This window comes from Leucopleurus acutus (genome assembly GCF_964270905.1).
Source record: "Leucopleurus acutus genome assembly, chromosome: 3".
Lineage (NCBI taxonomy): Eukaryota > Metazoa > Chordata > Mammalia > Artiodactyla > Delphinidae > Leucopleurus > Leucopleurus acutus.
Window position 1 is genome coordinate 12,790,971 of NC_139145.1, and position 23,032 is coordinate 12,814,002.

The window sequence follows — 23,032 nt, forward strand, 5'->3', positions numbered from 1 at the left end:
GTGCATTCCAGACCTTCAAGGAACCTGGCATGATCCCTTGAAAAAACAACCCAGCTGCAACATGGGAGGGCTGCCTGGAGGAGCTGTCCTTGGTTGGGGCGTGTGGGAGTCTGGAGAGGAGGGCAGGGCTGTGATGGGGAGCCAGGAACACAGAGGTCCCGGATGGGGCTCGGCCACCCTCATTGCCAGTGGCCACTGTATGAGTTTGCTCAATGATTTAAAGGGCAGAAATGTATTCTTTCCCAGTTCTGGAGGCCAGAAGTCTAAGATCAAGGTGGGGGCAGAATTGGTTCCTTCCAGGGACCGTGAAGGAAGGATTTGTTCCAGGCCTGCCTCCTTGGCTTGTAGCTGGCCGTCTTCTCTCTGTGTCTTCATATTGTCTTCCCTCTGTGTGCATCTGTGTCCAAATTTCCCCTTCTTATGACACCAGTCCTATTGGACTGGGACCTATGCTAGGGACCTTATTTTAACTAATCACCACTATCAAGACCCGTCTCCAAATACAGTCACATTCTGAGACCCTGAGCGTGAGGACATCAACGTGTGAATTTTGGGAGGAGGGGGACACCATTAAACCCATTACAGAACCTGTGCCTGTCCCGAGGGATGAACACTTAGCATGCACAGAGGGCTCGGGTCTTATGGGAGGGTTTGCTCACTGCCTCTGTCTGTCTCTGTTGCAGCTGGAAGCTTATGTCCTGGTGAGTGGCCTGCCCCTCTGCAGCTGGCTCAGAGACAGTTAGCCCGCTCTCTGCAAGACCTGGTCTGTTTTTGCCTAACATCCACCCTCTGGGTTGATCCCTGCCTGCCTCGGCACCCCATAGACTGGGACCTGGTCCATCCCGATCCCTGGGTCCACCCTGGAATAAGCTGAGCATGTGTCTGTCCATCTCTTTGTAGATTTGCATGCAGCTCCCTAAATGAGGAGGCAGGCCAGCCCTTTCCGCCACCTTGTCCTCAGACAAGTCCCTTCTATGCCCCGAGCTTCTGTTTGCCCCGAGCTCTCTGTTTGCCCCGAGCTCTCTGTTCTGCCTAGAGAGCAGGCTTGGAAGGTCCGCATGCACACCGGGCACACACAGGCTGCCTTGAGTTTACTGTGCATCCGTCCCCCTGCAGGACCCCCGGGGCTCACGGATGATGGAGTGGAGACACTTGCAGCCCTTATGCTGCGGTAAGCCTCTCTTCTCATCCTCTCTCCTAATTCCTTCTGTGGTTTGGGGGCTGCACCTTTGGGTGGCAGATGTGATAAACCTTCCAGGAAAATAGAATGTGCTCTGTCTGGGCACCTGCCGCTCCTTCCCTGCGGCGTTGGGACCCTCCGCCCACATTTCTGTGTGCCTGGGATCCCAGCTGGGGATCCTCCTGTAACTTGAGATCTTTCTGGAATATCAGGGCCTTGTTTGTGGGCACCCCCCACCTTCCTCCTGCTGCAGATCTTCTTTGTCCTCATCCCCAATGCAACAGGAGACAGTTCTTTTCCAGCTGGGAGTCAGAAGGCTTTGCTTTGCCTGAGGAGTTGGCATTTTTTTCTTTCTCTATGACAATAAGGGCCATGTAATTGACATCTCCCTTTGTGCTTCGGCCCTAAGGGAAGTGGAGTCCTGGGAGAGGGGAGCTGTAGGTGGGGCTTGGGGAGACTGAGGACAGCTGTGCACCCTCGACCTGGGAAATGCACAGACATGACAGACCCCTGAGTCCTGCTCGGGGGCTCCTGGCCCCCGCATGCCTCTGTGAACCAGACACAGAGAATGGGGTCTCTAGCCGCCATGTGGGCTGTGCAGGTCTCCTGGCCTGGCCTTGACCCCTCTCCATGTCCATTTCGCTCTTCCTGATTCTGAGATGCCTAGAGAGGGCTGCCAAGTAGGGACAGGGCTTGTGTGATTCTCTGTCACCAAGGGAACGGCTCGTGTGGAGCAGAGCTGCCTGCGCCTGGCCTTGGCCTCAGGGGTCCCCCAGGAACCCAAGGTGCAGTGTCTTGCTGCTTCCCCTTCAGACTGCAGAGGTGCTTGTTCTGCGCAAATCCCCGCCAGCCTCGGGTGGCTTCTGGCTTCCCCGAGGGACTGCTCAGCCAGGGGGAGGCGCAGGGTCCCCGGGGCGCCTCTGCCCTGACCTCACCACCAGATGCCAGGCCCTCTGCACACTCACTTGCCCCAGGATGAGGGGGGGCGTCTCTCTTCACACAGGCATCACCAACATGACCTTCCCCTTGTCTGACCAGCCGGTACTGGGAGAATGGTTCGTTTTTGTCGAAATGCAAGGCCACGTGTACAACAAGTCCTTTGAAGTTCAGAAGTATGGTAAGTCGGAGAATCTTAGGACCCTAGGATTTCAGATCTGGGAGAAACCACAGCCCTAGTGACGACACACATGACAAGGGGGAAGATGGCCGGAGCCTCGTTCACTGAGGGCTCAGTAGGGCCAGGCACGATAAGGAAGGCTGGGCCTTTGTCATGTCCTTTAAAAAAAATTGTAAAATATATGACTTCATACGAGTAGAATCATAAGGTATTTGTCTTTTTGTGAGTAGCTTATTTCACGGAGCATAATGTCCTCAAGGTTCATCCGTGTTGCAGCATGTGTCCGAATGTCCTTCCTTTTTAAGGTTTTCACTTCCTTTTGTTCTTTCATCCTTGTCCTGAACCTATGAGGCATCTCCAGTTTACAGATGGGGAAACTGAGGCTGAGAGAGCTGTTAAGGAAACTGCTCAAGTACTAAGAGCTGGGGAATGAACCTGGGCCAGAGCCACATACTCTGCTTCTGTGCTAAAATTCTCCCGGATGGGGTCAAGGATTTCTCTTCCTTTCACGAGGCAGGTCTTGGAAGGAAAATCCTTAGAGGTCAGGTTATGGGTTGCAAGCAACAGAAGCCTGGTGCAGACCCAGTAAGCAAAAGGAAAGGGTTATAGGCTCGTGTAACAAGCTCTCAGGACCAGAGTCTTCATGTTTCCTCCATTCTGCTCCTTGGTGTCCATCTCTCTGTGGGCTGTGCAGGGGGACGAGCTGGCTGGATGTGCCCAGGGCGGCAAAGAGTGACCCTTTGCAGCTGCAGGCACCCTCAGGATGCCCCTGATGGGTCCAGAAGCCTGGCTACTTGTGCACCCCTGGGATGGGCTGTAATTGGCTGCACTCAGTTCAGCTGGCCTAAAACTGATGATACATGGCCCCCTGAGAAAAACGAAGTGCTGGTCCCCCAAAGATAGGAAATAGATGCGGCCGGCAAAACCCCCAGAGAGCTGCCCGTGCTCAGCAACGGGTGGTGTGGATTCCTATGGTGTCAGCAGCACAGAAACCCCAGAGATGGCTTTGTGTTCCTCCCTCCCACATCTCCAGTACCCTTCTGGGGCCGCCCCAGAGGTGGAAGCCACCCTGCCTCCCTCCTCTCTGCTCTCTCCCTTCAGTGTTGCCGAAGTTTGAGCTCCTTATTGACCCGCCCCGATATATCCAGGACCTGGACACTTGTGAGACCGGCACTGTGCGGGCCAGGTGAGAAAGAGGCGGCTACTGTCGGTGAGCCCTTCCCACTGTGGGCACGCCCCTCCCCTAGGACCCACCCCTTCCCAGCAATGCTCCTCCCCTAGGACACGCCCCTTCTCCAGAGCACGCCCATTCCCCTTAGGACTTGCTCCTCCCCTAGGACTTGCCCCTCCCCAGGGAAGCCCCTGCCCCTAGGACATGTCCCACCCCTAGGGCATGCCCTTCCCCAGGGCACACCCCCCGGGCCATGCCCCTTACCCTGTGGGCGGCATCCACAGCCAGTGGGCTGACCTACAGCCAGTGGGCTGACCCGCCTAATGACCAGGCTGTTGACGGAGCCCGACGCGAGGGTCGACCGGAGGGAGTCAAGAGGCTCTGTCCCTTTCTGGGGCCCCTGGGGGAGCCCTACATGGCCCGTGTCCCCGCCCCATCTCTGCCACGTGCCGGAGGTTGTGGCTGACACTTGCCCCTCGTGTGTCTCCCCTGGCTGTGTGTGTTTTCAAATCCAGGGACGTGGTGGATACACACATTTTTTTTTTTTAACATCTCTATTGGAGTATAATAGCTTTATATTGTCGTGTTAGTTTCTGCCGTATAACAAAGTGAATCAGCCATGCGTATACATATATCCCCATACCCCCTCCCACTCTCCCTTTCCCACCCCTCTAGGCGGTCACAAAGCCCCGAGTTGATCTCCCTGTGCTATGTGGCTGCTTCCCACTAGCTATCTGTTCTACATTTGGTAGTGTATATATGTCCACGCCCCTCTCTCACTTCGTCCCAGCTTAGCCTTCCCCCTCCCCGTGCATGTCCTCAAGTCCATTCTCTACATCTGTGTCTTTATTCCTGTCCTGCCCCTAGGGTCATCAGAACATTTTTTTGTTTTTAAGATTCCATTTATATGTGTTAGCATACGGTATTTGTTTTTCTCTTTCTGACTTATTTCACTCTGTATGACAGACTCTAGGTCCATCCACCTCACTACAAATAACCCAATTTCGTTTCTTTTTATGGCTGAGTAATATTCTATTGTATATATTTGCCACATCTTCTTTATCCATTCATCTGTTGATGGACACTTAGGTTGCTTCCATGTCCTGGTTACTGTAAATAGAGCTGCTGGATACACACATTTTATAGTCCAGAAAATACTATCAAAATTCTGGGTGTTATTTTTTAAATTTTCTCCCATTTTGCTCCACTTTTGCCCCTGTGTCCCAGTAAGCAGGTGTCTCCACTGCATCAGGCATGATATACATACATTTAAGTATTTTACCAACATCCCTGAGACGATGGTTTTATTCTCATTCTCCCGGTGAGGAAACCAAAGCTCAGAGAGGTCAGATCTCTGGTTCAAAGTTGAACTCCCAGGGCACTTAAGCCCAGCCAGGCCTTCCTGTTGTCCACGGTTGCTCGATCCTCTGGGCTGCCTTGCTCCAATGTGTGGCCAACCTCAGTGGTTGTCTCATATACCCTGCTGCTTTGCTCCAGAGTTCTTCTCTGACCCTTGGTCTCTTTTTCTGTCCAACATGAGGCTTGGTGGAGAGGAACACAGGGCCCTGACATGATCTGTCCTTACTCAGGGCTACAGGGAGGGCTGTAAGGGTGGAATGTAGGATGGGAAGCATCCCTGGATTAGCCACTGTACCACTGATCACATCTTGCTGTGCCTGGCCTTCCTGAAACTGACCCCTCCCCCACTGTCCCCTGGGCATCTCCTGCTTGTGAAACTTACTACCCTTTGTCCTTTCGTTCCAGGTATACCTTTGGGAAACCTGTCTCGGGGACTTTAACCATCAACATGACTGTAAATGGCGTGGGGTACTACAGCCAGGAGGTGGGGCGCCCCATCCTTAGGACCACCAAGGTGAGGAGCAGGAACCCCGACCCACTCGGTGGGTCCCTTCCCGCCAGCTTCAGCTCTGTGATCGTCCGTTTTATTTTGCTTTCCAAAACAGTTTAGATGGTGGGGATATTCTGATGATAATATTCCTGCAGGCTGATCATAGAGGCTAGAACATATAAAGAAGAAGTAATAAAGTCGACTTGTCCTCTGATAGGCAGACACAGCCACTATTGGTATTTTGATGTGTTTCCTCTTAGGATGTTGTGTGTAAAGTTAAAAAAAAGTTTTCTTGAGACATAATTCACATATCATATAATTCAAATCCCCATATAGAATGTACAAATCGGTAGTTTTTAGTATATTACAGAGTTATACAACCACCACCATACAGTTTTAGAATATTTCTGCTAACCGTCCCCCCACCCCCGCCAATCTCTCACATCCTTTTGCAGTTAAGCCCTGTTTGCATCTCCAGCCCCTGGCAACCACTTACTTACATGCTTTGTCTCTATGGATTTCTGGACATTTCATATAAATGGAATCAGGCACCATGTGACTTTCTGTGTCTGGTTTCTTTCACTCAGCCTGATGTTTTCAAGGTTCATCCACATTGTACTGTGTGTAGGTACTTCATCCTTTTTATGGCTGAGTAATATTCCGCCGCGTGGTTGGACCACATTTTGTTTATCCGTTCATTAGCTGACGGACATTTGGGTTGTTTCTGCTTTTCGGCTATTACGGATGATGCTGTGAACATTCACGTACAAGTTTTTGTGTGGCCAGATGTTTTCATTTCTCTTGCATTTGGAATCCCTGGGTTGTATGGTGTGCAATTAAATGAAGACCGCCCAAACGAGAACAAGCAAAGGATATTTATTCGAAGCTTGCAGCAAGGGAGCCAGCCACCATCACCTGTGTTTGGCAGAGACTCAAAGGCAGGTGGAGAAGTGGGAAGGCTTTATAGTGAAAGAAAGGGAAGGCTTCCAGTGTGCCGCGATGGGAGGCTGTTGGTGTGCAGAAAGTCATGGGCGGGTAGCTAGAAGCAGGCATCCAAAGTGATGGATGAGGGGGGTGCATATTTGGCTCTTTCCAATTGGTCCTAAGATGGAAGTGGGAGCCAAAATCAGAAAAAATGTCAGTTATGAATCTGGTCCTGGCCATTTGGGGCTTGTTGTGACGGGGCTTATGGTTTGGTTGCTATTGAGATAGGGGTCTGACTTCTTACAGAAAAAATGTCAGTTATGAATCTGGTCCTGGCCATTTGGGGCTTGTTGTGACGGGGCTTATGGTTTGGTTGCTATTGAGATAGGGGTCTGACTTCTTACAAGTCTGACTTATAGATACAGTTGGCCCTCCCATGTCTGAGGCTTTTGCATCCCAGGATCCCAGATTGAAACTCTTTGAAGTTGGTTGAATCCGCAAATGCGGAACCGCGAATACGGAGAGCCGACTGTAATGGGTTGGCTTCCTTGCTGGTGCCTGCAGAGTGTGGGTCCGAGTCCTCTTTTTTTCTGTATTATCTGGCCCTGGTCCATTTGTCTATTCAGTCTCTCAGCGGTGTCTCTCTGTTTAGTTGTTTGAAGAACTCCCAGACTGTTTTCCAAAGTGGCTGCATGATTTCACGTTCCCGTGCGTGTAAAGTTTTATAACCCGGTTTTTCTTTTTCTTTTTCAACTTAACATTAAGTTGTGAGCGTGCTACTGTGTAACATCCACACACATCTTGGAGATTCTGTGCCCCTGTAGGCATTAAACCCTGTCAGCGCCACCTCCTTCCCATTTCCACCCGAAGCTACTGCTTCATCCATTTGCCGCCTGGGATGTGTCCCCCGTCTCTGTCCCTGAGGCTTCTCTTCTGTGGAGTAGACACCCTGGCCCCTCACCTCTTTCGTGCCTGGCGTTGGTGCCCTCGGTATCCTAGCCGTTGTCCCTGGAGGCTGCCCCTGGTGGCTCTTGCCTTAATTTTCTCCTTTGCTGAGTAATTCACTCCACAGCTGTTTGTGGATGTGGATTATTTGCCAGCCTCTGCCCCCAGGTCCTGAGATGGGGGTTGATCGAGGGGGTTCTGTACCCCGGGCGTGGGAGGCGAGCCTGTGCTCTAGAGTGTGGCTGACCAGGTTCAAGTCCCTGCCTGCAGTCTGGCCCGAGGGGTTGTCTCACCTTCTTCCCAAGGAGCTGACTCCCTCCCTCCTGGGACATAATGCATGTCCAGCCAGGGACTCAGTCCCCACGCAGTGACTCACGGCATAAGGGTCACCGAGTGTCCCCCTGGCCCTCCAAGCCACCAGAGCCACCTACGTTTTTTTTTTAATATTTATTTATTTGGCTGTGCCTGGTCTTAGTTGCGGCACGCGGGATCTTTGTTGCGGCCTGTGGGATCTGGTTCTCTGACCAGGGATCGAACCTGGGCCCCCCAGATTGGGAGCATGCAGTCTTAACCGTTGGACCGCCAGGGAAGTCCCCAGAGTCACCTGCTTGAGCTCTGTGCTTGCGAGTCGTCTCTCAAAGCCCCTCCAGCTCCCGGCGAGCACGACCTGTGTGTTTCCCGCCTCCAGATCCACGGCTCCCAGGACTTCAACATCTGCGTGAAGGACATGATCCTGGCCGATGTCCCTGAGCACTTCCGGGGTACCGTCAGCATCTGGGCCATGGTGACCAGCACGGACGGGAGCCAACAGGTGGCTTTTGATGACTCCACCCCCGTCCAGAGACAGCTGGTGGATGTCCGGTACTCCAAGGACACCAGGAAGCAGTTTAAGCCGGGTCTGTCCTATGTGGGGAAGGTAAGCCCTGGGCGTGGTGCCCAGCAGGGGCCGTCAGGGTCACAGGCTCTGCGCTGCCTCCCAGCCCAGCTCCTGCCCAAGGACCGCTGTGTAACCACTGCAGTGCGTGCCGCGGGCCCCACAGCCGTGACTTGGCCGAATACTACGTCGTTTGATTGTGCCAGCAGAACTTTTGCCCTCTTGGGATCAAGGGACTGCTTTGCTGAGTGTGATGAGAGCTGGTACCCAGGGCAGGGGACACTGGACATTCTGCTCCACCTAAAAGCATGGTTTACTTTAATCCACATAGTTAGACAAACCATGATGCTACGTATCCACTTATTATTTTTTTAACATCTTTATTGGAGTATAATTGCTTTACAATTGTGTGTTAGTTTCTGCCTTATAACAAAGTGAGTCAGCTATACACATACATATATCCCCATATCTCCTCCCTCTTGCATCTCCCTCCCATATACACTACCAAACGTATCCACTTATTAAATCACCTTCCTTAACTGGGTTGACGTTATCTCTGGATGACTTAGTAGCTAAGTCCCTAAAAGGCAGATCCCCATCCCTGAGACAGACTGATTCAGATCCCCTGTGGGGAACAGCATTTTGAACAAGCCCCCATCTCCCTCCCACCCACCACACCATTTTTTCTACACAGTAAAGTTTGAGATGACTAGAAATTCGAGATCCTTATCCTAATTGCTGAACTGGGGCATCTGTGTTTCAATTGCAGCTGGGGGAGTCAAGGCCAGTGGAGCCTAGCATCACCTCAGGGGGAAGCTGGCCATGCCCTCTAACCCCTGCCTCTGCCCAGCACCCACACCCCTGTCCCCTTTTATGTTCCATGGGTCACCCACAGGATCCTAGCGGTCTGTCCTCATGCTGTGTCCTGCTTCTCCTGCTCTGCTCTGGGACCTCTCTTTTCTCCTCCATGATGAGATCTCAGCTCCCACTGTCCCACACACAGAGACACGGCTTGTGTGCCCCTGGCTTTGAGGGTACCAGCTTGAGTAGAAGCTAAGGCACCATGTGCATGGTCAGATGGTGTATGAAGAAGGGGCTTGGAGCTGTCCATTCAGTGAAAGGGGAGCATTTCACCTACACCTGAGAAATTTTCTACTGTCTGCCTTAAAGAATGGAGCTGAAGCTGGTCACCCCATCACCAGATAACCTACACAGTTGAGGGGTGCTCCAGGGTCCTTCAGGAACCACTGACCGTATTTCTTCACAATATCTGAACCCCTCATTCTGACTGCCTTTTCTACCTGCCTGAATGAGTGAGGTCTGAGAGTCACGTGGCACTGTCCGTGGCATTGCCCGCCCCATTCCTACCTGGCTGTGGCACCAGAAGAATGGCTGGCATGGGGTGATTTGTGCCTTGTGACTTCTTTGCCAAGTCTAAGGTCATAAAAGATTTCCCCTACGTTATCTTCGAAGTGTTTTGTAGTTCTAGCCATTACATTTAGGTCTCTGATCCATTTTGAGTTAATTTTGGTATATGGTGTGAGGTAGGGGTTCAACTGCATTCTTCTGCATGTGGAGATCCAGTTGTCCGAGAACCACTTGTTGAAGGGATTGTTCTTTCCCCATTGAGTGGTCTTGGCACCCTTGTCATAAATCAATTGACTATAATCTTTTTCTTTTCTTTTTTTTTGCTGTGCCACTCAGCATGCAGGATCTTAGTTCCCTGAGCAGGAATTGAACCCATGCCCCCTGCAGTGGAAGCGTGGAGTCCTAACCACTGGACTGCCAGAGAATTCCCCCTCACCATATTTTAATCTTATTTTTTTGAATCAATTGACTATAGATGGGTGGATTTATATCTGGACTCTCAGTTCTTCTACTCTACTGGTCTGCATATCTGTCCTTATCCCAGTACCACGTGTCTTGATTACTGTACCTTTGTAGTAAGTTTTGAAATTGGGATGTGTGAGTTCTTGGTTCTTTTTCAGGACTGCTTTGGCTGTTTGGGGCCACTTGTAATTCCGTATGAATTTTAGCATTAGATTGTTGATTGCTGCAAGGAAGCTGGCTGGGAGCCTGCTGGGGGATTGGGTTGAATCTATAGATCTGTTTTGGAAGTGTTGCCACCCTAACCACGTTGAATCATTGGTGACTCCTTCCAGGTGGAGCTGTCCTACCCAGACGGCAGCCCGGCTGAGGGGGTGACGGTGCAGATCAGGGCAGAGCTGACGCCGAAGGACAACATATACACCACCGAGTCTGTGTCCCAGGGTGGGCTGGTAGGGTTCGAAATCCCCTCCATCCCTGTGTCAGCCCAGCACGTGTGGCTGGAGGTGGGTGAGTCACCTAGACCCTTGTCATTCAGCCAGCAGGCATGGATTTGGCCCCTCCTCCAGGCCATGCTCAGGCACTGGGTCAGTGGACCTGGGTCCTGCCCCTGCCCTGAGGGAGTTCAAAGTCTGATGGGGGAGGCTGATAGTGAGTCAGATAACCCGACCACCCCAGAGTGAGGCGGGCGGCTGAGAAGAGATGAGGGTGCCTGGCTCCTGTGAGGGGATCTTCCCAGGTGGACTCCTGACGAGGGGGAGGTTCAGCCAGGCTGCTTCCAGGAAGGTGGAACAGCATATGCACAGCCCCAGAGGCCCACAGTCCTAGTGTAATTGGATCCTGCAAATGCCCAGCCAGCCAAGCCATTTCAAGAAGATACGGAGGAGGGAGCCAGTGGGGCTTCCCCTCACCTCACAGGGGTGCTCAGGGCTTACCCAGAAGGCAGTCTGTCACTCCAGTGCCCATAGTGGGGGATGTCTGAGTGGGGCCACAGGTGGGCAGACGGGAGGTGATGATGGAGAGGACACTGAGCCTGGAGCTGTGGAGGTAGAATTGGCAGGACCTGGTGTCTCCTTGTCAGGGGAGGGAGGAGCAGGTGTGGTAAAGAGGATGTCCCAGCCCTCACCTCTATAGCTGGTGGTAGGCGTGGTGGCCCCACGGACACTGGGATGGTGGGGACAGAAGGTAGCTGAGAATAAATGTGTAGATGGGAGCCGAGGACACTTGTGGTCACTATGTCCCCTGTGGGCGACATGTCCTTAAAGATTTTTTTTTTTTTTTTTTTTTTTTTGCGGTACGCGGGCCTCTCACTGTTGCGGCCTCTCCCGTTGCGGAGCACAGGCTCCGGACGCGCAGGCTCAGCGGCCATGGCTCACGGGCCCAGCCACTCCGCGGCACGTGGGATCTTCCCGGACCGGGGCACGAACCCACGTCCCCTGCATCGGCAGGCAGACTCTCAACCACTGCGCCACCACGGAAGCCCTCCTTAAAGATTTTTAACAGCCAGGGATCCCCAGGCCACCAACACTTTTTACCACCTGGCTACAAATTTGGAGGTTCCTGCTACCCCACTACCTTACAATTACAGCACCTGTGGACGTGTAACATTATATTCATTTCAGGTGTTCAACATAATGATTTTATGTATGTATATATTGTGAAATGACGTCACAATATGTCCAGTTACCATACACAGTTACCCTTTTTTTTTCTTGTGACGAGAACCTCTAAGATCTATTCTTTTAGCAACTTTCTCAAATGTACAATACGATATGATTAACTACAGACACCATGCTGTACATTACATCCCCAGGACTGAATTTATAACTGGAAGTTTGTATTTTTTGCAATTACAGTTTTATTATAGCAAAATGATACAACTTAGGACCAACCAAAGAGAGAGACACACATGCATAGGACGAGAGCTGGGAGGGTCCCAAATTTGTAGCTTCGTGTGCTGTCCCCATGGAGTTGGGACACATCACCCTCCTGACACTACACAGAGCATTGCCAATAGGGATGCTCACTCCCACTTGGGTGTCCACAGTTTTAATTGGGGTTTCACTACATAGGCTTGATTGATTAATCATTGGCCCCATGACTGAACTCAGTCTCTAGCCACCTCCCCTCCCTAGAGGTCAAGTTGACACCACATCCCGTGGCTCAAAGCCCCAACCCTCTAATCCCATGATTGGTCTTTCTGGCATGATTGTCCCCATCCCGAATGATCTCATTAGCTCATATTATCAGGACCCACCATGAATAACAAAGACACCCGCATCACTTGGGAAATTTTAGGGGTTCAGAGGCTATCTGCCAGTAACTGAGATAAAGGTGGGCCAGCTTCTTTTCTCTAGTTGCGGTGAGCGGGGGCTACTCTTTGTTGAGGTGTGGCCTTCTCACTGCGGTGGCTTCTCTTGTTGCGGAGCACGGGCTCTAGGCATACGGGCTTCAGTAGTTGTGGCTCGCAGGCTCTAGAGCACAGGCTCAGTAGTTGTGGCACACGGGCTTAGTTGCTCCGCAGCATGTGGGATCTTCCCAGACCAGGGCTCGAACCCGTGTCCCCTGCATTGGCAGGTGGATTCTTAACCACTGCGCCACCAGGGAAGTCCCCAGCTTCTTTATTCTTTATCACACAGAGGTCTTAGACTACTCCCTTCCTGCCCCCACTTCTGGCATCTCTCTTGTGTTAGCCACACTTTTCCAGCAGCAAGTGAAGACAGCAGGTTCAAGCTCACAAAGGAGCAAAAGTAATATAACTGCCAGTCCCTGGGGCATGAAGGGGGAGGATGGAGAACTCCAGGGGGAGCAGCGTCCAGAGCTCTGGGGATGCTGCCCAGCGCGGCTTCTCCCTCTCCTGACCACCATCTCCCCTGTGCTCACTTCCCAAGGAGGCTTTACCCTCCGAGGAGCCACCGAAGGTGCTGGCAAGCCCAGGACATGGGCTTCCCTAATATGCCTATGAGGGAACTGTCTCTCAGTGGCCACGTGGGCCACCTGCCATTGCCTGAGCCAACCCCCAACACCCTGTGGCCAGCCTTGGACACTTGCTTCCCGTGGAGCTGGGGAAGAACAAGCTAGCCACACTGGACCCCATGCTCTGAGAATTGGGGAAGAGGTTCTCCAAGGGGAAATTGGAGCATGAGAAGATCTTGCTGCAGGGCAGGGCGGGGCAGGCAGAAGCGTGGAGTCGGGACACATCACCCTCCTGATACTACACACAGAGCACAGCCGATAGGGATGCTCACGCCCACCTCAGTGTCCACAGTTTTTATTGGGGTTTCATTACATAGGCTTGATTAAGACCCCCTTCCTACACCAAGCATCCAAGCCTTGATCAAATACCCTCTCTTCTTTAGACCAAGGTGACAGCCCTCGGTGGAAAGCTCGTGGGGGCCCAGTACCTGCCGAGCTACCTCTCCCTCAGCAGCTGGTACTCCCCAAGCCAGTGCTACCTGCAGCTGCAGCCGCCCTCCCTCCCCCTGCAGGTAAGGCTTTCAGGTGTGCCCTTCTCGAGTAGGACGGGGCCCAAGAAGCAGCATGCACGTGCCTCCAGGGAGCCTGCACATGCCCCAGCAGGGTTAATGCTGATGCTGACACAGGAGCCCCATCCCTCCAGCAAGGGGAGTATTGCATGGAATGAATCCTGTAATTTATTTATGATGGACATTTAGGCCAAGGCCAGGGTTTACTGTGATGTCACCTGCCCTCAGGGTCCTGTTGGCCCTGGTTCTCCACTGTCTGGAGTTTCTTGTGCAAAGGCACCAGAAGTCACCCACCAGACACTTGCAGACACACCGAGTGCAAAGATGAGACGAACTCAGAGCTGGGTCTCACGTTATAGTTCTTCCCAAGTCTGTTATTCCATGATCCAAATTAAGTAAGATGCGTGAAGATGTGTGTGGAAATAGGGATCTGTAAACACTGAGCAGAAAATATGGAGACTTCCCATACACCCACTTCCCCTGCACGCAGTTTCCCTGATTATTACCATCTGTTAAAATTGATGAGCCGCTATTAATATGGGATTATGCACTGAAGTCCCCAGTGTATGTCAGGGTTCCCTCTTGGTGGTGCACGTTTTATGACAAATGCACAATGTCATGTATCCACCGTTACAACGTCATACAGGATCGTTTCACTTCCCGAAAAATCCACTGTGCTCTACCTATTCCTCCCTCCCTCCCTCCAACCCCTGGCAAACGCTGAGCTTTTCACTGTCTTTATACTTTTTCCTTTTCCGGAATGTCATAGAGCCAGAATTATACAGTGCGTGTCCTTTTCAGATTGTCGTCTTCTTTTTAAAAAAATATTTATTTATTTATTTGGCTGCAGTGGGTCTTTTTTTTTTTTGGCTGTGTTGGGTTCGTTGCTGCACGAGGGCTTTCTCTAGTTGTAACGAGCGGGGGCTACTCTTCATTGCGGTGCGCGTGCTTCTCATTGCGGTGGCTTCTCTTGTTGTGGAGCACGGGCTCTAGGCACGTGGGCTTCAATAGTTGTGGCACGTGGGCTCAGTAGTTGTGGCGCATGGGCTTAATTGCTCTGCGGCATGTGGGATCTTCCTGGACCTGGGATTGAACCCGTGTCCCCTGCATTGGCAGGCGGATTCTTAACCATTGCGCCACCAGGGAAGTCCTGTGCCGGGTCTTAGTTGCAGCACGTGGGATCTTTGTTGCCACTTGCGGGATCTTCGTTGTGGCATGTGGGATCTTTTTTAGTTGTGACATGTGGGATCTAGTTCCCTGACCAGGGATTGAACCCAGGCCCCCTGCATTGGAAGTGCGGAGTCTTAGCCACTGGACTACCAGGGAAGTCCCCAGATTGGCTTCTTTCATTTAGCAATTTGCATCGAACTACCTCCGACTCTTTTCCTGACTTGAGAGGACCTTTCATTTTCGTGGCGAATTATATTGCATCATATGGTTTGGATCAACTGCGGTTTGTTTGTCCCCTCACCTATTAAACGATATATACGTATATGTATGTTTTATAAAGCACTCCGTTAATTCCCCTAATTGATGCTCTGAGGGCTGAGCCCGGCTGCCGTGGGTGGTGGCAGGCTTGCCAGCATTGCCTCTAATGGAAACCACTTGCCAATGGGACTCCCAGGCCCTACCAGCCCTGTAAACCTCTGAGATCCCCTCTCCGAGGGTGCTGCCCAGACCTGAGGGGCCCCTGGGACGCATCTTGGAGGAACTGAGGTGGCAGGGCTGCCTATTCCCTGGGCTTAATGGCCCTCTGTGGGGGTTATGAGAATGAGAAACTCCAGTGAGGTCGCGCCCAGCTTGGCTGCACACTCTCTTCTTGTTTTAATACTGTTTAACCATCTGTGCAGCGTAGGGCTGCTGGGGTTGGCCACCTTCTTGTGGGGGTGGGAAGGAGTCCCGTGTCATGTCTGCTGGGACCACTGTTCCCGTAGGTGAGAACTTGGCTGGGCCGCTCAGAATTTCTTCTTGGAGGGACACCTCTGTCCTGCCTCAGTCAGGTCAGCAGGCGCCAGCTCTCCCCATCCCAGACTGTCATCGAGGGGCCCTGAGTGTGACCTCAGGGCATTGAGGCAAGAGTGACCATGCCTGGTGCAGTCCCAGCTCTGTGTTGGGGCCCTTTCTTCTTCCTCCAGCACCAAGGGATGTGCAGGGAGGAGCTGCTCTGTAAATGGGGCTGTCACCCCAATATTTTAGGGTTGCTCTGATGCCATGGGGTTAGTTCGTGAGAAGAAGAAAAAGATTTGCACTCTTTCCTTTTTTTCCCCAACATCTCAAACAGAAAGAGACTTTTGTTTGGGTGTTGTTATAAGGAGGATATTTGCAAATTTAGAGGGAAATTAAAAAAAGTATAATAAATAACCATACGCTTTTCACCTAGATTTATGAATTAATATTTTGCCTCCACCCATCTACCCACCCATCCACCCACCCACCCACTCACCTACCTACCCTTCCATCTACCCATCCACCCACCCACCCACTCACCTACCTACCCTTCCATCCACCCATCCACCCACCCATCTACTCACCCCCCCACCGATCCACTCATCCATCCATCCTCCCATCTACCCACCCATGCACCCATCATCCACCTACCACCCATTCCCCCACCCATCTACCCATCCATCCGTCCACTCACCTATTTATCCATCTATTTGTTTCCACCTTATTTATTTATTTATTTATTGCGGTACGCGGGCCTCTCACTGTTGTGGCCTCTCCCGCTGTGGAGCGCAGGCTCTGGACGCGCAGGCTCAGTGGCCATGGCTCACGGGCCCAGCCGCTCCGCGGCACGTGGGATCTTCCCGGACCGGGGTAGGAACCCGTGTCCCCTGCATCGGCAGGTGGACTCTCAACCACTGCGCCACCAGGGAAGCCCTCCCCCTTTTTTGACTGCAATATTTGAAAGGAAATTACAAATATGATGCTTCACTCTTAAATACTTGAGCATAATGTGTCTTAAAAATAGGGACATTCTGGCTTCCCTGGTGGCGCAGTGGTTGAGAGTCCGCCTGTCGATGCAGGCAACACGGGTTCGTGCCCCGGTCCAGGAGGATCCCACATGCCGCGGAGCGGCTGGGCCCGTGAGCCATGGCCGCTGAGCCTGCGCGTCCGGAGCCTGTGCTCCGTGGCGGGAGAGGCCACAACAGTGAGAGGCCCGCGTACCGCAAAAAAAAAAAAAAAAAAATAGGGACATTCTTCAACATGACTGCAAGGTCATTGTTATATCTGAGAAAATTATATTAACTCAATCATATTGTCTAATTCACAGGCAATATTCAGATTCTCAAAGGTGTCCTCGAGATATAGTTTATATATAGTGTGTGTGCACATCCATGCATGCATGGTGAGTGTGCATGTGTATGCATGTCTTGTAGATGCATGCTTGTGCATGTGCACATGTGTGTGTGCTCACCTGTGTGTGCGTGTGTGTATGCGTGCCTGCATTTTACTCAGGATCAATTTAAAAGTTGCATTTGGCTCTTCTGTGTCCGTAATCGTTCTTGATCTAGAACCGTCTCCCTGCCTTTTCATTGCCATGACTTTTGTAAAGAATTCCAGCCTGTGATCTTGTAGATTATCCCACATTATGAGTGAGATTCAGGTTAAAACATGGTTCTGGCGAAACTACTATGTACGTACTCCTTTTGTTGAGCGCCATCAGGAGGCACAGATTTGGGCAGCCCCACCCTTGCTGAAGCTGGGTCTGGTTCCTACCAGCTCTTTCCCTCTGCAGGTGAAGCTAATAAATAATCTGGGTGACACTCTGAGGTCCCTGCCACAGTGTCCTGAGCCCCAGCAACCTTTCACCAAATGCCTTTGGCATCTTTGATGATTCCCTGAGCCCCAGCAACCTTTCACCAAATGCCTGTGGCATCTTTGATGGTTCTTGCTGTAATCAGTTATCACATTGGCTTTATGGTGGATACTCTGATTTCTGCACTTATGATGATTCTGACATTCCTTCTAAATTTATTAGCTGGTAAAAAAAGAACTTGCCCCACTATTATTTTTGCTGTATTATTGTTGTTTTCCGTGTGCCTATGGACTTGTGAACTTCTAAAAGATGATTCAGTGTGTTATAATCTGTTACCACCATGCGTCCTTGTTTCATTTCAGATTTTGGAATAACTTTAGATTTACAGAAGAGTTGCTCATGTAGTGCAGAGTTCCTGCATATCCTTCATCCAGCTTTCTTTCCCTAGTGTTTTAAATTGTTTGTCTTTTTGTTTTTGTGAGGGTACTTTATATATTTTGGACATTAGACCCTTATCAGATATATGACTTGGAAGTCTTTTCTGCCATTCTGTGGGTTGTCTTTTCACTTTCCTGATAGTGTCCTTTGACGCAACAAAGGTTTTTAATTTTGGTGAAATCCAATTTATCTATTATTTTTCTTTTGTTGTTTGTGCTTTTGATGCCATATCTCAAAGAAACCATTGCCAATCCAAGGTCATGAAGGTTTACCCCTATGTTTTCTCCTAACAGTTTATGGTTTTAGCTCTTACATTTAAGTCTTTGAACCATTTTGAGTAAACTTCTGTATATGGTGTGAGGTAGGGTCCAACTTCATTCTTTTGAATGTGGAGATCCAGTTGTTCCAGAATCATCTGTTGAAAAGACTGTTCTTTCCCCATCAAAAGGTCTTGGCACCCTTGATGAGAATCAGTTTGCCACAGAGGTTTATTTCTGGACTCTCAGTTCTATCCTGTTGATCTATATGTCTGTCCTTATACCAATACCACACTGTCTTGATACTGTAGCTTTGTAGTAAGTTTTGAAATTGGCAAGCGTGAGTCCTACAACCTTGTTCTTTGTCAAGATTGTTTTGGTTATCCTGGATCCTTTGCATTTCCGTGTGAATTTTAGGATTTTTTTAGCTTTTGCACTTGGACAAAAAAGGCCACTGGCGCTTCGTTAGGCTTCCCCCTAATGTTACCATCTTATGAGACCATGACACATTCGTCAAAACTAAGACATCAGCACTGGACATAACTAAACCCCGGACTTTATTTGCATCTCCCTAGTTTTTCCAGGCACCTGCTTTTTTCGGTCCAGGATCCCATGCAGGATCTCACACTGCATTTTGTGTCCTCCAGTCTGATGGTTTCTTGGTCTTTCCTTGTCTTTCATGACCTTGACACTCTTGAAGAGTTCATTCTTCTTTCTGCTACTCCAGTTTCCCAGATTTGGCTGTGGGAGTGAGTACCTTTGGGTCAGCTCCTTAAACGGGTGGGTTCTTGTCTTCAGTGGGAAGTAGAATGACATTTATTAACCACCCACAGTGAACAGGTGTGGTGTTGAGGATGATACGTTCATCATTTCATTGGATCCTCAGGACCTTCTGTCCAGGAGATATAACCTTATTTTACAAATGGGGAAACTGAGGATCAGAGAGGTGAAATGACTTGCCCAAGGACCCACAGTGAGAATGATACTCACCACCTCAGATTACCCTCCTCTGGGCATTCAGGGTGGCCCAGATGTTTGGGGAGAGTCATGGATTGTAAAACATGGGGCAGAGGAGGGAACCTCTGGGGCAAAAGTCCAGAGGATGACTTCTCATGCAGCCTGTAACATCAGTGTTGGAAATGGTCACCCTCCAAGCTCTCGGGTAGGTCACAGGACCTGGGAGACTTCAGCTGTAACACAGGGAATGAGGGCAGCTTGGAGGTTAAGCATGGGGATCTGGCTTCAGCCCTTTGGGGTTTGAATCCTGTCCCCACCACTCACTGATGTTGGGAAGGGATCAAATCCCCTCTGGAAACTTGGGGATTGTGATAGAACCCAACTCATCAAGTGTATATCCAATGAGAAGTTCCAGCCCATTGCCTGCACTGGTGCCTGTGAAGTTAGGGAATAGTCCCCAAGACCATCCCCCATCAATTGCAGAATTTGGGGGGGGTCACCAAACCACTTTCAGTTTCTTTAATCTCTGGAGGGAGTCACAGAATCCCTGAAAGCTGTTAGAATCAGTTACAGTTTAATACAGTGAAAGATACAGATTAAAAACAGGCAAGGCAAGAGGATCATAAGGCCAGGTGAGTTCTGAATGTGAACTTCCAGTTGTCCTCCCCCCATAGAGTCAAGGACAGTGTGGCTTTGCCGGCAACAATGTGTGACCACATGCATGGTGTACTGCCAACCAGGGGTGTTCACCCGAACCTCAGTGTCCAGGGTTTTTATTGGAGGTTAGTCACATAGACATGGCTAACCACCTGCCTGGCCGACCCTAGTCTCAGCCCCTCCAGAGGTCAAACTGATATAGTGTGGCCCAATGTCCCTACCGTAAATTATATTGTTAGTATCTGGTGTGGCCCCAGACCCCAGATACACAAAGACTCATCAGGCAGGACATTTCAAGGCCTTAAAGATCACCTTCCAGGAGCAGACCTGGAAGGCCAGACCTCTCTTAGGCTAGGTTCAGATCCTTACCACACTGCACTCATGGAGAGTTTCCATCCCCTTATCACGGTTCATCCGCAGCACAGCCCCATTTACAGAGCATCAGCTGAGGTTGCCATGGCGATGTGGCCACAGCCAGGACCGGATGCTGAGCACTCAGCTCTGAAGCCAGTGCTCCTCCCTCAGCTTTCTTGGCCTCCCTGTGGCCCCACAGTGGCCTTCTCCCTAGGGTAGGCTGTGGCATTGGTGCTGGGCTGTGGACGTCAGGCATGGCTCCCCATGCTCCATGTCTCCCACAGGTCGGGGAGGATGCCCATTTCCCAGTGAAGTCCACGTGTCCCTGCAATTTCACTCTGTACTATGAGGTGGCTGCGAGGGGCAACATTGTGCTCTCGGGCCAGCAGCCTGCCCACATCACCCAGCAGAGAAGCAAGCGGGCAGCCCTGGAGAAACCCATCCGCTTAACGCACCTTTCCGAGACAGGTGAGCTAGGCCACAGGCTGGAGGTTCCTGGATTCCTTCTGAACCATTGAGACTGGGGTGCGCGCCCCAGCAAGGAGGAGTAGGCAGGGTGCAGCCAGGAGGGGGGGCCTGCCTCAGGGTGGAGGGCACATGTCCCAGGCAAGACGGGGTTGGGGCCAGGACTTGGGCAGTGACCAGCTGTTGGAGGCAGCACTTCTTGAGGCTGCCGTGGGCTGGGCCCCTGCACAGGCCCACGCTGTGCCAGGTTGCCATCTGCCAGGCCCCTTCCACCTTTGCCCAGACTGATTCCCCATGCAGGGGTCCTTCTTTTCCACATGTTCCTCACAAGACCCACCTCCTCCCCTGAGGCTCCCCAGCCTCCTCCTCTTCACAGCCCTTCTGCCTAAAGCAGGATGCCCTAACTAAGGACTGTGGACACTTGCAGGATATTCTTTGGTATGGGGCCTGTGCTGTGCACTGTAGGCTGCCGAGCAACATCCCTGGTCTCCCCCCGCTAGATGCCAGTGGCAACCCCCCTACACACAGTATGACAACCTAAAATGTCTCCAGATATCACCGGTGTCTCTAGGGGGAAAAGTGACGCCTGGGTGTGAATCACTGAGATAGATAGATAGGGAGACAGATTCATAGATAGAATTATCAATAGATAAGTTGATGGATGGATAGAGTCATGGATAGGTGGGTCGATAAAGAGATGGCTTTATAGATAGAATCAATAGATAAATTGATAGATGGATGGTTAGATAGAGTCATAGATGGATGGATGGGTGGATAATTGGATGGATGGATGGATGGATGGATGATGAATAGGAAGGCGGGCAGACAGGCAGACAGGACGTCAGACAGGGTCTCTCTCATCCACGTCAGTTTCTCATCCTCCACACTACTGATGTTTGGGGCCGGATTATTCTCTGTGGGGCTGTCCTGTGCATTGTAGGGTGTTGGATAGCATCCCTGGCCTCCACCCACTAGATGCCAGTAACACCCCCAAGTTGCGACAACCAAAATTACCAAATGCCCCCTGGGGAGTAGCATTGCCATGGTTGAGAACCACTGGCCTGAATGGTGCTTTGGACATTGTGCGTCCACATCCTCTTGGGTTTATCTTCCCTTCTGGGTGAAATAACGGGGGGTGTGAGTATCCATGGAGTAGTTGCCCTGGGCCAGCCCTGGGCTGCCATCTCTTCGCGCCACCCCCTATGTAACCCCCAGAGCAACTGGGGCATCGGTGGTTCTACTGTGGGATGCTGAGCTTTCATGTCTCTCCCCACCTTTGACTTGTCTAAGAGCCCTCTCCAGCCCCAGCAGCAGAGGTCAATGTGTGCGTGACCTCTCTCCGGCTGACCGTGACCCCCAGCATGGTCCCCCTCGGCCGCCTGCTGGCCTTCTACGTCAGGGAGAATGGAGAAGGGGTGGCTGACAGCCTCCAGTTTGCTGTTGAGACCTTCTTTGAAAACCAGGTAGAGCATTGGGTACCAAACTGGGGGAGGGAGAGGCGATGGGCAAGAGTCATCAGGGCTGAGGGCTCCAGGGTGTCGGGGCTGGGGTAGACTGCACACAGCTGCCACTCAGACTTCACATAGTATGACAGGCAGGACTTTTAAGGGTTGTCCTACCTTCAGGATCCTAAGTTGCGTCTTTACTGGAGATCCTCCAAAACTCACCCAGATGGGGATTGCATTCATTACACACAGGAAAAGTGGTCAGCTGTTCTCTGTCCCTGCTGGGCTCCACTCACGTCCCCCGAAACGGGCTCCGCCCCCCACGTCCTCTCCCTGCGCCCTCCAAAACTGGCTGCAACATGTCCTCTGTCACCGCCCATCTCCCCACCTCTCTTCTCCCCTCCCATCTTCTGCACAGAATGTACCAGTTGCGCCAGCCTAGTTCCCGTCATTCAGCCTCCCATCCTTTTCCTCATCTGGGCAGCAAAGCCAGGGTCCCAGCTTAGCTGGCGAGGACCGACTCTTCTCGGAGGGCAGAGAGGGTGGGTGGGTGGGTGGGTGGGTCTGGAGAGTTTGGTCAAGCTCCCGAGTTTTCTGCTGTGTTTGGGTCCAGGTTTCACTGACATATTCAGCAAATGAGACCCAACCCGGGGAAGTCATCGATCTGCGGGTCAGGGCTGCAAGGGGCAGTTGCGTGTGTGTAGCTGCGGTTGACAAGAGCATCTACTTGCTCAGGTCTGGGTTTCGGCTGACTCCCACCCAGGTGAGCGGGGGCCCTTGGGCACTGGGCTCCAGCATCTTCACGGACGTCTCTTCCTTTCCAATAACTGAAAAGCCCCGTATAAATCCAGATTGTCTCTCTTCACTGGGTTCATTCTCAGCAAACCCCATCCTTGTCGCTGTTTGGGTGCAGTTAAAAGATCTTGGAGTCAAATCCAATGTCACGTTGTCCGGGTCCCACCTCTTCAGCCCCACGCTTCCCATCTTAAAAATGGGTTAATGCCACCAACTCCTGTCTCCTAAGATTGGTTCCAAGTGATACATGTGAGAGGAGGTTGAGATGGGAGCATGCCAGGCCAGTTTGGGTTGAAAAGAAACCCTCAGTTGACCAGTTCCTGCTCCCCTTTCTTTGTAGGTTTTCCGGGAATTGGAAGATTACGATGTTTCTGATGCTTTTGGGGTGTCCAGGGAGGATGGACCCTTCTGGTGGGCTGGGCTGATGGCCCGACGACGCCGGCGCTCCTCCATCTTCCTGTGGCCCTGGGGCGTCACCAAGGACTCCGGGTTTGCCTTTGCCGTAAGGAGAGGTGGTCTTGGACCCCACCGC

At 51.5% G+C, this 23,032-nt stretch overlaps 1 protein-coding gene across 1 annotated transcript in view; it reads left to right on the top strand.

Moving 5' to 3' along the window:
- CPAMD8 (C3 and PZP like alpha-2-macroglobulin domain containing 8) overlaps positions 1 to 23,032 on the top strand; it is a gene marked incomplete at its 3' end in the record, with an annotated part of 95,933 nt that overhangs the window by 11,275 nt on the left and 61,626 nt on the right. Inside the window, exons 6-17 of the mRNA XM_082836630.1 lie at positions 684 to 701; positions 1,117 to 1,171; positions 2,184 to 2,297; positions 3,399 to 3,483; positions 5,233 to 5,341; positions 7,875 to 8,102; positions 10,223 to 10,393; positions 13,247 to 13,375; positions 20,080 to 20,263; positions 21,551 to 21,723; positions 22,319 to 22,468; positions 22,841 to 23,002. Coding sequence (XP_082692756.1) covers positions 684 to 701; positions 1,117 to 1,171; positions 2,184 to 2,297; positions 3,399 to 3,483; positions 5,233 to 5,341; positions 7,875 to 8,102; positions 10,223 to 10,393; positions 13,247 to 13,375; positions 20,080 to 20,263; positions 21,551 to 21,723; positions 22,319 to 22,468; positions 22,841 to 23,002 — 1,578 coding nt within the window. The remainder of the gene's footprint in view (positions 1 to 683; positions 702 to 1,116; positions 1,172 to 2,183; positions 2,298 to 3,398; positions 3,484 to 5,232; positions 5,342 to 7,874; positions 8,103 to 10,222; positions 10,394 to 13,246; positions 13,376 to 20,079; positions 20,264 to 21,550; positions 21,724 to 22,318; positions 22,469 to 22,840; positions 23,003 to 23,032) is intronic.